Below are 16,363 nucleotides of genomic sequence, written 5' to 3'. Positions count from 1 at the left end.
ATAAAGTGTAATATCACAGCAAAAATGATCTCTTAGCCCATATTCAGGACTTATATGTCTTTGTGAAAGTCAAGACATTAATGTGGAAAAATAATTACAGTTTTACACATTTCCAATGACAACAAAGTCTATGACCCACACGAATTATTATGAAAATTTGAAGGTGAAAAATGTACTTAAATGCAATCATTCTATGTTGAATAAGCTATCTGATAATATTTTTTACATGTGATAGTATCATTGGCAGTTTCAATAAATTAATTGGTATGACATATGTGTGTGTGTGTCATACCATGTGTGTGTGTGTGTGTATAAATAACAGTTAAATGGACATAAACAAATGGATTTAAAACTAAACCAAAGAACTGGAACATTGCAACATGGACCTAACCACTATGGTCTTTTTATTTAGTCAGACAGAACTATTATTAAGTCCATCATCACATATGAAAAGCTTTCCTTGCTTGGCCCCCCAGTTACAGAGGTCCTAGGCTTAGTACCCTGGCCAAGTGTGGCATGAGATTTTATAAACTAGGGACAGAATCAAGCACCTCTTAACTTAACTTGCCACTTAATACTCCAGGATGACTCTATTACAAGTCATACTAACCAATTATTTGGATTTTGATAAGACTCTTGCTTCCATGCCAAGTGACCCACCCCGAATCCTCTCTAAATTCTAGTTTCTAAGAGTCTTTTATCATTGTTACTCTGAGATCATTATTCCTTAAGTTTGACTCCCTTTCCTCCCATAAGTGACCTAGTTCTTTCATACCCTGATGTGTTGAAAGAGTAAAGCTAAAGCTCAGACGAGCCAAGCTGAATACCTGATAGCACATGAATATCCTTTTCTTCAGAAACTGAATATATCACTGCCCTTTAAAAAATCCTTTAATTCATCTACTCATTTTCAGTTTATAGTCACAGGATGTAATGAAGTCTAATCTCTTAAAGTTAATAAAATGATTCCATAAGTGATTGTAAATTTGCCTAGACTTGCAGATGTCAAAGGATAAGCAAGTTATTCTCCTCCCCCCCTCCAATCTACAACCTTCTGTGATTATAGATTTTAGAGATCTTTACGGTAGTAAAAACTTCTTCAAGAAAAAGGCAAATGTGATTTTTAAAAGAATGGATTCCATGGTTTACTGAATATCTCTGTTATCAAAAAATGTTAAAGTGTGGTAGGAAATAATAAAGTGAGTTAAATGGAGTTGCTTGGGGAGAGTAGAGTCCAGGCGTGAAGTTCATTTGACTGTCAACATTATTGTTAATAATCATTTTCATAACCACTTTGTAAATGATGCTTTAGGAAACTTTGGGAGAGACTATCAAGGAAAATAAAAATTATTTAGGACTTGTTTAATTTCTGATTTCCCAATATGGATGGGCATAAAAAAATTCTTAGGAGAACTGGAACACCAGATGGAACTAGCCTCTCTAGGTTTAATAACTTGGGTTTTACTTTGGGGGAAGGCTCTGAGTACTGGTAATGGCAAATATTGCTCAGGTGTTTTTTATGCACCGTTTGAGGGTGACTTCCTTATACTGAAATGTTTTGTCGCTTAAGAATCTTGATACTTTAAGTGTGACCCCTGAGCTGGAAGCATAGAAATGACATGCACTCCACTAGAGATGCACACTCTCAAACCCTGCCCCTACCCTACTTGAACATGAATCTTTATCTTAACAAGGCCCCTCAAGTGATAAGTATGGAGTTACAACTCTGCATTAGAGGAATATAAAATGGAATCATCTGTTACCTAGTAAACACAGAATTCTATTAGAAGTATTTAAAAGGTGTACGATACATACTAACTTAAACTGGATAAAATGTAATTTATGGTTTTTAATTAGTGGGCAGAATTTAGTCACCATGGTTGTTATAAACTATGTGAAAGATTTTCTGGGTTGTCAGCAATGCAAGAAAATGATAAATGGCTTGGGGTTTAACAAAGATTAACTCCCTGAGGACAAAATGTGGTCTGAAAAGTAACTGGCATGGCTATAGCACAGCATCTAATGGTACAGTAACTCAAGTCCCAATTTCGGGCACAGGCAGATATGAGGTGGCAGTGAACAGTCAGGAAGCAGGTAAAAGTTGATCTTCTGTTATAAATGGAAGAGCCGAAAAAATGTGGGGAAATCAGGTTTAGAAAGAAAGGATCTATTGACATTAAATGTGAAGCTTTACTTTTGCTATCTCTCACATAGCATATGAATAATCCTGCACAAGGATCCAAGTACAGATTGGAGAGGGAGGAGAAGTACTGTGATATTAAGGATAAGCTCGGGATTTATCTCTAGCATGTGAAGAGACTTACTGATCCAGCAAGGCAAATGCTGATTATCACAACCAGGCTACTGGATATTGAGAGATTAAGGTTACAGTCACTCCCACTGGCCAAGTCCAGTATATGCATGTATTTCATTTACCATCACTGAGATCTACTTATTTAAAGCAGATCATGAAACAGTCAATCCTATTTCTTTATTATGATTATGCTGCTGTGCCTGATCCCTTTGGACATTTATGTTTGCAGCTCTCAGAATTGTCAAGATTATGGAAATTCTAGACTTTGGTTTCTTCCAAATACTTTACTCATAGAACTGTACTTTACAAGTTTGGGAAGGTTTTAACATGGGATTTAAGTTGCTGTTCTGGACAGCATTAAAAATCAAAATGTCTGAAAATATTTACATTCCAATAAATTTGGAAACACAACGAAAAGAAGTCTTGGTGGATACAATATGGCCAGTGTTTCAGATGGTACTGTTGAAGTACCATCAATAAGTTCTCCCTTTTAAAAATAACTATCATCACTTTTACTTAATATTAACTGAATAGGCATCTTTTTTCAGGTTTACCACTAAATCATTCTGTTCATTCCCAGAAATAGAACATTAATAGTGAAGGTTTGGTTAACTTGGACATTGATTTTTTTTAGATGTATTTGAAAATTTGTTATGGATGTTGTGTTTGGCTAACTTACATCATAACGATTTTTATTGTACTAGCTTGAACATCCTCCCCTAAACTGTAGGTGAATGTGCCAGCCAAATGCTCATTAACCCACTACTCTATTAACTTAGTAGGGTCTCTGTCACAGATCTAGGTTGGTTTGCTACTATAGCTCCAGAAATATTAAAGCTGCCCTTAATAGACCTGATCCAAATATCACAAGTAGTCACTCTGCTCCTCAGGGTGTAGGAAACATTAGGATGAAGACCATTAATTAAGTTACCTTCAAATAAGAAGTTTTGGAAAGGAAAGGATAACCCAACTATTGCTTTTGTCATTACCTAGAACAAGCTGTATTTCTTAAATATGCCTCATTCTGCAAAGAAAGATTTCCATAATCTTTTTCTCTATCAACCAGGATTGGTGGAGATGGTGCCTGACGCTGTTACCCTAGCAAAGATTCATCGCCATTCTGGACTGATAGGTCCATTGAAAGAAAATACAATCAAAAAGTGGTTCAGTCACCATAACCATTTAAAGGTGGATTATGAAAAGGTTTGTGCTGCTAGAGCTAATTTTACATAATGTACTTAAATAAAAATATGGTCTGGTTTATTAAATATTCTTAGGTACTATGAGAAAGTACACCTGAAGTTTTAATTCACTTAGCCATCAGCCTAATACTAATAACTCAGTTTAAATAAGTGGTTACAAATTCCTGAAAATTTGATTTTCTTTCTGGATGAATTCTGGACTACTAATAGATTATTATCTCTTTGTTTAGCTGCCTTCATTGCAGCAATCTCACCTGCGATGATGCTCCTTAAAGCTAGTTCCTACAAGTTACCCCAACTGTTTATTTACAATCTCCAATTTGTATAAATATTTTTCTTCCTTTGCAATACATTTTTTCTACCATGCTCTACTTTTTCATGCCTGCTTCTTTCAATATTTATATAATGTATACAAAGTTCATATACATATGTGTGTGTACACAGCAATTAAATAAGATTATCTTAAAATCACCTTTTTAGCTATTCTGCAAATTATAATTTGAGTCATTATCTGAGGTATTTCCACATACATCTGTTCTTCACAACCACCACATGAAAGACATACATTATCATCTTTATTTTATAAGTGAAGAAAATCTAGGACGACAAATTAAGTGAGTTTCTCAGGCACCTGAAACTCCAGTGTCCTGGCATTTAGTACAGTCACATAAATTTCCACCACAGCCAGTCAGCCAGATCATGCCAGGAGACCTATAAACAGAGCCAACCAATCAATCATAGTTACATTATGGTTATGTTTCATCAATGATGAAAAAACAAAGGAGACCATTTTGCAAGCAAGTATCTTAATAAATAAAAGACACAGCTGTCTTATTGGTGATCTGCTACAAGACAGCTCCTCCATTCACACAGCACTCACTGACCCTATATACTGTAGTAAAATACCTTTGGATGTCCAACTACAATACTATTTGTCAGGATAAATGAGAAACATTATGAGTATCTCAATATAGCTTTTTCTAGCTTCAAAAATTCAAATATTCAAAAATTGAAGTCTTAATTTTATCTGTAGCTAGGCACAGTGGGCCAAAATTACTTTTTTTATTTTGAAAAAAATCATTCAATATTATATATTTACAGGAATCCTCACTAGTAAACTATGAGAATTAGTTCCAACCAAATGAGATATTTTCCCAATTTCAGTAAGAACACGCACCTACTAAACTACAAAATCAATTGCTTTATGTTCTCGTGCAGCATGTAAGAAACATATTTATCCATAGTTTTCTCTCTACTGATACACAGAGGTTGCATTATGCAATTTTGATTTTTAATCATACTTGCTACCATTGACTGTGATGTTAATGTACTTAATATTTTTCATTTGTATGTGTGTGTTACTTTCAACTGATCAGGCCTGGAGGAACTTTTTCTATTCCTGTGCTGGCTGGTGTGTGGTAACATTCATCTTGGGAGTCTGTGACCGTCACAATGACAATATCATGCTGACAAAGTCAGGCCACATGTTTCATATTGACTTTGGAAAATTCTTGGGCCATGCACAAACATTTGGAGGGATAAAAAGGTCAGTGCACAAATAATATTTATTATGATAATTAAGGAAGCTCCTAAAACAATATATAATGTGTAATGGCATAAAAACCCAACAGCCAAGTTGCTTCCCATCTCTCAAATCCCTTAAAATAACATTAACCTGATTATATCTAATGATTGAAGGAAAGATTTTTTTCAAATGATTTTTCATAGAATAAATTGCAATTTTTCAAATTATTGCTTAACTACCTTGGCCTTCTCCCATGGGATATCAATTCTGTTCCGGTCTGAAATGCCTGATACATATTTGAATGGACAATGAGCTATGAATTCATGGTCTCTATACATCTGCTATATTGCCTATAACAGTCAACACTCCTCTAGTCCACATACCATAAAAGTAGCCAATTCTCCCTGCACTGAAATAACCTTGAATCTGTTAAAGACTATTTAGTAAACACTTACCATTGAAGCCACTAAGGCTACAATAGCAAACACTACAGACACAAAACCTGATTTCTTTTGAGTAAGCATGGCAGACATTAATGTTTATTAACATGAAAAGAAATAATTTGAGGCAACTACTTGTTAAATTTCTTGTTAGAAACTGAAACAGAGAAACAGGATAGAGAGTGAATGGGCAGGGTGACTATTTTAAAGTGGCTTCTGGAAGAGATGCGAAATATCTGTATTAAGACTGAACATCTCATTGACATCGTAAAATTGTACTTCAGAGACCAAGAACAGTAACAGTTAACAACCACAAGCATGGAAATAACCATAGCAAGTTCCAGTGACAATAAAAGGCTTGGGACCAGGAGTGAGAGGTAATGGTGAGAAGAAGCAAAGGTGAAGAGTTCAGTGAGAGCCAGGTTATGGTAAGGTACTGAGGACATAGCATGGAGGTTGGCATTTATTTTAAGTTCAGGGACAAACCACTGATAGATTTCAATGAATTCCAAAGCTCTCTCCTGCTGCCCTGTGAAGTAATGAGGCCAGATAGGAGACTGTTGCAATAATTAAGGCAAGACCTTAAAGATAATGAAGTAGAAGTTGAAAGACTTAGAATATATTTTGGAATCAGAGTCACAGGATCAATGTCCACAATGATTGGACACTGACATTGATTAAAGGTTATGGAAGGGATCCTGGCAAGCAGGAAAAGAAAACATTCAAGGGTGACTTCTCCGTCTCAACAAATTGTACCATGTACTGAAACAGAATAGGTTTAGTTTTTGTGGAAATAAGGAAGCCAGAAGTTCAAGATGAAAAATCCCTTCCTTTATAAAGATACTTCATATTAAAGTAGAAATTTAATCAGACTTTCCCAAAATCTAATTAGCCACTTTTAGCTAAAACAGTGTCTCAATAGAAGAGGTAAGAATGTCTCCTACAGATAATGTCATGATGGTAATCTGGTATTAAAATGCCAAGATGCATAATATACATAATACATAATATGCAAAGTACATAATGTAGTTTAATTCCGGAAAACAGGCATTTCCCATTTTGTAGAGGCATGCAAATGAAATTATTTCACTTTTTATTACTTTCAACACATTGACTTCTACAATCAATAATCTCAGGAGAGTATGCTATACAGTTATCCTTTCTTAAGTATCCCCAGAGGATGGTCTGTTTGCCAAGAACTGTGAGAAGAATAAAAGTAAATATAAAAAGTATACATTTACCACATCAATGAGGTTACTCTTTCTTTAGAATGCTTGGGAATGCAGACCCAAAAGTAACTACTCTGAAATGTACTAAGTAGAGAGATGTATGCACCATTAAAACATCTAAAGTAGAGATAACTAGTATATGGAGAACAGATGCTAATTAACTACAAATATTAATTTATTCACATAACACTTTTTCCTTTAATCCACTGTTTCCTAAAAATTTAAGGATTAGATTACAATTTTATATCTTTATTATTTCGCTGTATTGTCCATCAGGAATTTAGGTTAACCCTAATTCATTTATTCAGCCAGCAAATGTATTAACCATAGGAATGGTTAAAAATGAACAAAAACATCACAGTTTTACAGAAAAGTTCCAGCTGGGGAAGCACAGAAAGTAAAAGACAAGTTACTAAAGACAAGTTTAACAGAGATATATACCGGGATATATAGAAAAGCTAGAACCTAATTTGTTTGTTGATGTTACAGTAGCTACTGCTACTTCTATAGCTCAACAATTTAAAATGGTTCCTATGTAAACATAAAAGTAAATTAAAATGTGTTCCACATGGCACCTCACTGTCCTTGTTTGTTGAGTTAATCTTTCAGTAAGTCATTGCCATTCATAAGACCTCAGTAATTCAGTAATTATTCATTGGGTAAATGACAAAAAAAATGACAGCCAAGCTCCACTGTCTTCCTTTGAGATGACAGGTTACTGACCATGGCTGAGAAGGGCAATTGAAATGTTATGATGCATTTGAGTAGTAGTTTGCAAGATTGTACCATCACCAATGACTCTAGAAGGCTCATTAGTGAAAGTCTTCTTGGAATTCTTTATCGATACTGATACTCCTGTCCTGAATGTGTTTATGGTTAAGTTGACCTATACCTACTCAATATTACTCACTGTGTTTATTTTTTTTAAGATTTTTATTTATTTATGCACACAAGAACTTGGGTACAGGCCAGAGATGCAGGGTGATGGTGAGAGAATTCATTAGAGACAGAGAGGGGAACAGAACAGGCAAATTGACTGGAATATACTGCTGAGGGGACAGCAGGTGAGACAGGAGAGGTCCGCCACACTACCTGAGTCACCTCCCTGACTGGGGATGGAACTCATGCTGCTCTGGCTGAAGAGAGCTTCACAGCATGAGCCTTAATCCATTGTGGCAGCAGGGAGGATTTTCACTGTGTCTTTTAAATTGTAGGTAACATCTAAAAATTTTCCTCCAAACTGCTTTCAATTGTGTCTGAAGTTCATTGAATGTTTTTCCTAAGGCAGCTTATTTCTTGTATCCCACGTTCATTCTTGTTCTAATTGGCCGCTAGGTAGACAAAGGGGTTTTTATAAATAGGGTGTCTATATCCCCCTAGGATAAATTGACATTCTTATTTGTTCTACACTTATTAAATTATAGATCTGGATTTAGAGAAAAACCTACTCCATCCAGCTCCTATGCCATACTAGGTCTAAAAAAAAAAAAAAACAGTACAAAGCAAAGTATGTAGCTCATGACCTAGGACTATTTTAATCTTGCCAATCCACATAATGCTCCAGTAATAGCCAGGGGTCATACTTAACATAAATGCTGCACTCACTGGGAGTATAGAGCACGTGGATTCCAGACACATGTGTTTCTTCTCTTCTCTACTCCTTGCATAAATTTGTAATGCTTTCTAAAATATGACTAACTTGTATTAACTAATTTCACTTCAACATTGAATCATTTATTTCACCGCTCTCTACCTTGCTTAAAGAGAAGTTTCCAGTTGTGGATGGGGTATAAGTTGACAAAGAGAAATATCACACACACACACATTCCTACTGCTGTAACTCTGTAAGTGCAGATTTAGCTCTTAGGCATGGATCTAGAACTTAATAAATGGAAATTAGCACACCTACAGAGCAGAATTAAATGTCAGTATCTCTCAGGATAGATTTTCACTTGATTGTTGGTATCCACAAGAGAAAGCAGCAAAGAGGTGGCATTTTCCTTTCAAGTAGGATCTTTAGAAAGAAACTTATTCTGTGCTGGACTTTTATAGTCATGCTTACAGAACATGTAGTACTAGCCATCTGTACAATTGTGTTTAGGAAGTTATAATATAATTATTTAATCACAGATTGTGATTTATGTGAAAAATATATTTTTGGTGATTGGAATGAAATTTATTTTTCATACATATTGGATTTTCTGAGTCACAGTTCAAAACTTGGAATTTCCTAAGTGATGAAAATGATCAAGGGTTTTCTGTTGTTCAATGAGGCAACTTTTAGATCTACCTAAGGAAAACCAACTATGATATCAGACAGTTGAAACTGTCAGTCCCAACTCTCACCAAGGTGGGGAGAGGGTCCCTAGAGATTGATATCAACCATCAATGACCAATGATTTAATCAAAATACCTATATAGGAAAGCCCTTTAAAGAGCCAAAGGATGGCGATCAGAATTTCATGTTGAAATTGAGTGCAGGAACCAATATAGAAGTGTTTTCAATCACTGGTTTCTCCTAATTTGAATTAATGCTTGTGAGCCTAGCCACATCTCATTCAGAATGCCTGTGTGGCTGTTCCTGGACCATTCCTCTGAACTCAATTTTCCAGAAATCTGGACAGTCTAATGTTGATGCTCAGATGAAATCTGAAGTTCCTGCATGCACTCAACTTTGAAGGGTGGGGGGTAAGGTCACATCTCAATTACAGATACAAAGAATATCACATCTGTACATAAAAAAAAATACTTCTTACTGGTTTTAATTATGAGATTAAGTAAAGAGGAATTATACTAGTAAATCAAATCATAGGATAATTGAACCCCATTATTTCTTAATGATTCCCCAGAAATTTGGCTAATCCCTATGATAGAAATAATGAGTCTCACCAACTTTCTCAAACCAACTGATTTCTCTTTTGACGTGTTGCTTAATTATTTTCTTCACTTTTTAATTTTTTTCCTCACAAAGATTCAAGTTAAAGTAGACTAAAAGCAGTCACAATTTTTCACTCAAAGTTTCCCCCTAACAATTATTTCCTGAAAGTAATTTTTTCATTACATAAAAGATATTATTGTAATAAACTCTGAATTTCACTCAATAATTTCTTGTGGTGATTTTCTCTTATGGAGTAGGATAAATTAAGGAAGGCCTTTATTGGCGATGTTTATTGCTCTACTAAATCATTGGCTCACACTATATTTTTTTATGCTAATGCTACATTTCTGTAGTGTACATGATATTTTTTCACTTTGGAAATGCTAGACTTGCAGCTTTCTTTCTAAATAATTTTAGAGGTAATATGAGTAGTAATTAAAATCAGATTCCCTAGACATAGACTATGTGTGTGTGTGTGTTTTCAAAATCCTACACAACTGTGTATACCTTCAGCAAATGGTTTCCCTCTTCCTTAGTTTATTCATCTATAAAGCAGATTTTTTTAAAAGATTTATTTATTTATTCACACAGAACTGGAGTACAGGCCAGAGATGCAAAGGGTGAGAGGATTCACCAGAGACAGAGAGTGGAGCAGAACAGGCAGATAGACGAAGTACACTGCTGAGGGGAGCAGCGGGCAGGTCAGGAGAGGTCTGCCACGCCATGTGAATCTCCTCGGGGCAGGCGGGGCTCGAACTCATGGGGAAATGGCTTAAGCTTCTTAGTGCTGTGCTTTAACCCGCTGCGCCACCAGGGAGGGGCCTAAAGCAGATCTTTTTTAAAGATAAAATATTTAGCAGACTGATGCCCACCAAGTGGGCATAAATGTTTATTATTATTATTATAAATGTTTATTATTATAACTCTAAGTGTGCCAAAGGAAATGTCCAGAAATAAAAATAACTCTCTGGATAATCTTTTTGTTGCAATTTGAAATTATCTAAATCTCCTATTTTAGTGACTCTTTAAGTACATACATTGAAATTCATAAATTAAACTATCTTTAGTCTCTTAAATTCTCTGACTTAGGATTATTGATTGACAGGGTGGACTGAAAAACTAATTTTGTCTTACTCCAGTCATTCTTCTTCACTGTAATATTCAGATTGATCCAAAGGGTATACAGACATTGGTGAGCTCCCATGTGCTCTGATCATTACCCTAGTGTTGTCACAATTAGATGAGTCTGGTTGGTATGTTTGTCACATGGTCATTTATTAAAAAATCTTCCAGTTCCTTTTCCCATGTGTCTGTCATCTCAGTTTTCTAGAAAACACTAATGCCTTTCTAATTATGTGTGTCTCAGGAAATCTGTGTATTCTCAGCACTTATCAAGGGTGCCTAATGTTCAGTATTGGATGATTGAAGGATCACTCCAAAAATAGTAGGAAGTTTACTTCCCTTGATCTGAGAAAGTTCAGTGTATTCGAAGACAAAATTATTAAGGTCTGCAACAATGAATTATTCTAACTGGAACTTAACCAAGGAATTTTTATCTAGTGGTCACTCTATACATTGGGGGCCTAAAGGATGAAATTCAAAATTGGTACATACCACCTCTGACCTGTCAAGAGAGCTGCTACCAGAAAACAGAACAAAGTTTAGGAAAAGATGTGGTGCACCACTGTGGAATAAGTGGCATAGAGAAATGACACAACTGTTGAAAAACACTGTGGCAGTTCCTCAGAATATTAAAGATAAAATTACGATATGCTCCAATAATTCCACTTCTGGGCATATTCTCAAAAGAATCAAAAGCAGGCTCTCAAAGAACTATTTGTACATTAATCTTCATAGTGGCATTATTCACAAGAACTAAAATGTGGGAGCAGCACAGCTACCATCAACAGATGAGTTTGTAAGCAGAATACAGTACATGCACACAATGGAAAACTATTTGACCTTAAAGGTGGGAAAATTCCAACAGGTATGACATCATGGATAAACTAATTATGAAAGACAAATACTGTATGATTCCAGTTATATGAGGTACTTAGTCAAAGCCACAGAGAAAAGACCAGAAGTACAAGGGTGCTACCCCAGAGCTGGGGACGGACAGTGAGGAGTTTACTCACTGGGTGTAGAGATTCAGTTTTTATAAGTGGAGCTGTATTGTGGAGACAGATGATGGTGGTGGTTGCATAACATGAAAGTCTTTATTACACTGAATCATGAATTTAAAAGTGGTTAAGATGGTACATTTTCTACTATGTGCATTCTACCATAATCATTGGGGAAAAAAATAAGCATCCTGAATGCTTCACAAAGGCTGTCTCCAGTCACACCAATCCTAGACAAACTTGCAACTTGCATTTGATTAGAGATTTGGGTTTTCAAAGCTGACTGCAGGATTGAGATTTAAATGTTTTCAGAGGTATCTCAGACTATTCTTGAACTTCACCTTCAACATGATCTTGAACCTGACTCTTATTTAGTATGTGATGCTACAATCCAATTTCACCTGTTATACACATAGCATTGATCTTTTCCTCATATGCAGACTAATGTCTTTTCCAAAAGTGCACTGATATTCTGTGCAAGAAATAAGTATATACCTTCCCTTTAGCTCAAACGTAAGTGGAGAAAACACTGGGATGTAGAGAACCTCACCAGTTTCTTCCTTGCCTCATCAAGTCCTGATCTGTTATAAACCAAAACATAACATCAGACTTCAGAAAGTAGGACTGATCATTTTGAAGAGGTAACTGCTTTAACTAACCTTTTAAATAAGAGTGATGGTGTATCCAAGCCCGAGAGAACTCCAGAGTCAGGATGTAAAGTTATTAAGCTATTAAAGACTAGAGACATCCCAGAGCCCAAACTAGGACCCATAGCACCTACAAGAAAGGCTGGCCCAGGAAAAAAAACATGTGTTACAGTACACCGATTACTGGCTAGTATCTCTGTAGGTAATAACTGCCCTGAGCTTGGAGGTCTCGCAGGCTGGTAAGCCTTCTTTGTGTAATGGCACATGGGCCTACATTCTCATTACATTGCACCTAGGAGGTTTTCAGTGTTGTCTAATTATATAAGGTTCTAGCCTATCCAGTGGAGATTCCAAATTTACCTTCTCAATTAACTCATGTATATTAGACAAGAGACTTGTATTCTTGCTGTTGGGCAACAAAACACATTTTCTGAAATGTAGGTCATCGGTGGTATCAGGAAAAATGTAGACTTAAACGATCCCAGTATACTCTGTTGCCACTTGCTGTTGTAGGAATTAGCAACTTAGAGAAATCTTTAAACCAACATATTTTAATGTTACTCTAGTATTTCCTGGGGCTAACCACTTGAAATTCATAAAATTAATTTTCCTAAATAGACTATTTTTTTAATTTTCTATATTATGTTATACCATTGATCATTTTTATACAATGGATGTATACTTTCTCCTTTCAGGTGCAGTCTGCATAAAATTCCCACTGCCAAGTCACCTGTGAACCATTGCCATAGTCTCTTGTGCTCTTTCCACTCCTGTTTTAACCCCCCTCTTCTCCTTCCTGGCCTTTAAAAATAATTTTAACAGTAAGAATAAAACATGCCTTATTACTGAGTCTCACATTTAAGCATTTCAGTTTAGGGCACAGACAACATATTCAAACACTGAAATCTTTCAAACTTAGGACTAGAGTTTGTGGCTATCTGGTTACTGACTTGAGCAAATGCCTGGTGAACTCTACTAAGAGGGAAGAAATAACTGTGTTCACAGAGCCCAGCAGATCATCCTATTGTTATGAATCCTTAGAGTTCTCTGTCTTTCCATCCCACTGTCTTGTCCTCTGCTTCTGTCATCGATGCTGCAATGTAGCTCCTCTCAGATTTCTGTGACTATCATGACAATGGCAGATGAGCAAGTGTTCCTTAGCATGTTGCTACCTCATGGGGATTCAGACTCTAAAGTAGCCATTCAAAATTAAGCCTTGAAATCACTTACGTATTTGCTAGGCATTAGCTTAGTACAGCCCATGAGAAATCTTTGAAGTAACAACTGTACTTTTCTCAAATTTGCAAATCAAGAACAGAAGTTCTTTGTTGTAATTACTTGCTCAAGGCCATAGGTCATAGGTAGAAGCACCCTTAGAAAGGCCCTGTGCAGAGACTGACTTTCTACTTCTCAATAATCCAGTGCTCTGTTTTCTTGTCAGATGGCTATTTCTTTACTTAGCATCAGATGACATGGTTACACTGCATTTATGGCTATAGCATCTATTTAATTCATATAGTTAACAACTACAATCAAATATGTTGAAAAGTGATTGCACTTTGGGAAGCAATCAAAACCTAAACCAAGTGTGAAGTAGCAGTCACTCTCCACTGATGGAAAACAGTATGTTTTTGAGTGAAAAGTCAGCCAATTGCTTGCTTTCTCTTAACTATATTTTTACGTTAAAAAAATAAAAACTGGCCCTCCCTGGTGGCACAGCGGGTTAAAGCACAGCACTGAGAAGCTAAAGCCACTTCTGCATGAGTTCGATTCCCGCCTGCCCCGGAGGTGACCACATGGTGTGGCAGACCTCTCCTGACCCGCCCACTGCTCCCCTCAGCAGTGTACTTCGTCGATCTGCCTGTTCTGCTCCCCACTCTGTCTGGTGAATCCTCTCACCCTCCACATCTCTGGCCTGTATCCCAGTTCTGTATGCACAAATAAATAAATCTTTAAAAAACATAAAAAAATAAAAAATATAAACTAATAGAAATAGTTAAGCTATCAGAACTTAAAAGCTCTTGGGATATGACTCTAGTTTTCAGAGCCCCAAGTACTGTTTTGTGGAATTTAACAGGGCCAAAGACCACCCTGCACTGTTGGGATGAAGCCTGGAGGTTTTATATAGACAACATAATACACAAAGTTATTTCTCTGAATGACAATGTCCTTAAATAGTTTTGTACTCAAAACTGTAAAATCAAACATCATTCATTTTCTTAGTGTGTCCATATCTGCTTAAGGAATAGTTCAAGAAATGGACGGTTTGTCAGATTAGGGATACAGCAGCTCACTTATTCAGAGTGCATCCATTATTATCACTTAATTTCCTTAATAATGTATTTATAGTATATAATATAGTGTTTTTTTTTTTATAATAGAGCAATCCTGTGCCCTCTGTTCTCTGTTCTATACCTTAGCAGCCAAACACAGCAGAAAGCACCAAATTAACCATTGTGACCCCAATGCCAATGGGTCATCATCATGGTCTAGTATCCCAGCAGTGTGATCCTCTCACTTTTTCACTTTCCATAACAATTTATATTTTATCCTCCCAGGATAAACTTCAGCTCTTTCCTACCCATCAATCCCTACATCCTACTTTAGATGGATGTACACAACAAGGCCTGCTTTTCTACTCGCTACAAAGCATACTAACCTACATCTGCATATAAATATCTTCCTTCTTATCATAATAGATCAGTTTTTCCTTTCCGAAGCCATCTTTCCATCTGAATTTGGAGTCACGTCCACCTTCTGTCATATATCAATAGTTCATTTTTCCTTGCATATTTATTCTCTCCCTCTTAAATAATCAGTTAAATTATCTAACTCCTTAAAGTTTAAAAAACCTTGTATCAACCCCCATCTTCACCAATGTTTATGCCATTTTGCTTGAAGTTCCTGGAGAAGCTGTCTAAACATTTGACCTCCTTTTCCTTACTTCCCACCCTATACCTGGCTTCATGCTTGATTATTTGACAGGATCCACAGTGACATTCATAGTGTTTAAATCCAATAATAGTAATTTCTAATTTTACCTATTTTCATAATGTTAATCATTCCTTCCATAATACTCTCTCCCCTTGCCTTCTCAGATACATCATCACCACCCTGTTTTTCTCCCCTTCTCAGTATCCAATGCAGAACGGTTCCAGTCAGCCAATCTATTAAATGTTGAATTCCCAAAGACTCTTAGTATTTCTCTTCTGTTTTGTAATTTTTAATTTTTAATTTGTTTTTTTCATACAAGAACTGGGGTGTCAGCTAGAGATGAGGAGGGTGAAAGGATTCACCAGAGACAGAGTGGGGAATAGAACAGGTAGATTTATTGAAATACACTGTTAAAAGAGCAGTGGGTAAGAAAGGAGGGGTCTGCTGTGCCATGTCAATCAGCTCCCTGGCCAGAGATTGAACTTAGGTCGTAGAGGTGATAGAACTGAGAGTTAACCACTAGGCCACCAGGGATGCCCAGCCCGCTTCTGTTCTTACACCAAAGTCTACACCAAACTAGAATCAGTATGTCCAAGGTTTCTATCAATATCTAGACCCATATGATTCACTATAATTTTAATTAACATTTTATTTTGAGGTAACTATAGATTCACGGCAGTTGTTAAGAAATAATATGGATACTAAGTATCCTCTACCAGCATCTCTCAATGTTAACAACTTATAAAATTACACTGAACTATCAAAGCCAAAAATGCTGATGCTGACACAGTCAAGACACAGAACAGCTTCATCCCCACCATATGTGTTCAGGCTGCTATTTTTGTGGGTACATGCACTTCTCTACACCCCTTTTCCCCCTCCATCATTATTCCCTGGCATTCTCTAATCTGTTCTCCCTCACTATGATTTTATTCTGTAAATTAAATCATTTACAGAATATTATAGTTACAGTCATATCCTTATATATGATATATAGACGTATGTATTTTATATATCATTTTTTTTGGAATTAACTTTTCTCATACAGTTAATTCTCTGGAATCCATACCATCC

At 36.1% G+C, this 16,363-nt stretch overlaps 1 protein-coding gene across 2 annotated transcripts in view; it reads left to right on the top strand.

The window, feature by feature from the left end:
- Positions 1–16,363, top strand: part of PIK3C2G (phosphatidylinositol-4-phosphate 3-kinase, catalytic subunit type 2 gamma) — a 268,466-nt gene that overhangs the window by 175,249 nt on the left and 76,854 nt on the right. For both annotated transcript variants that reach the window (XM_004693237.2, XM_012732811.1), the window contains 2 exons: positions 3,381–3,517; positions 4,893–5,062. In XM_004693237.2, the coding sequence (XP_004693294.2) occupies positions 3,381–3,517; positions 4,893–5,062 (307 nt within the window). The remainder of the gene's footprint in view (positions 1–3,380; positions 3,518–4,892; positions 5,063–16,363) is intronic.

This window comes from Condylura cristata, unplaced genomic scaffold (genome assembly GCF_000260355.1).
Source record: "Condylura cristata isolate star-nosed mole 26May11 unplaced genomic scaffold, ConCri1.0 scaffold00036, whole genome shotgun sequence".
Lineage (NCBI taxonomy): Eukaryota > Metazoa > Chordata > Mammalia > Eulipotyphla > Talpidae > Condylura > Condylura cristata.
Note: the sequence above shows the minus strand (reverse complement) of the source record. Positions and strands in the feature narration are given on the sequence as shown.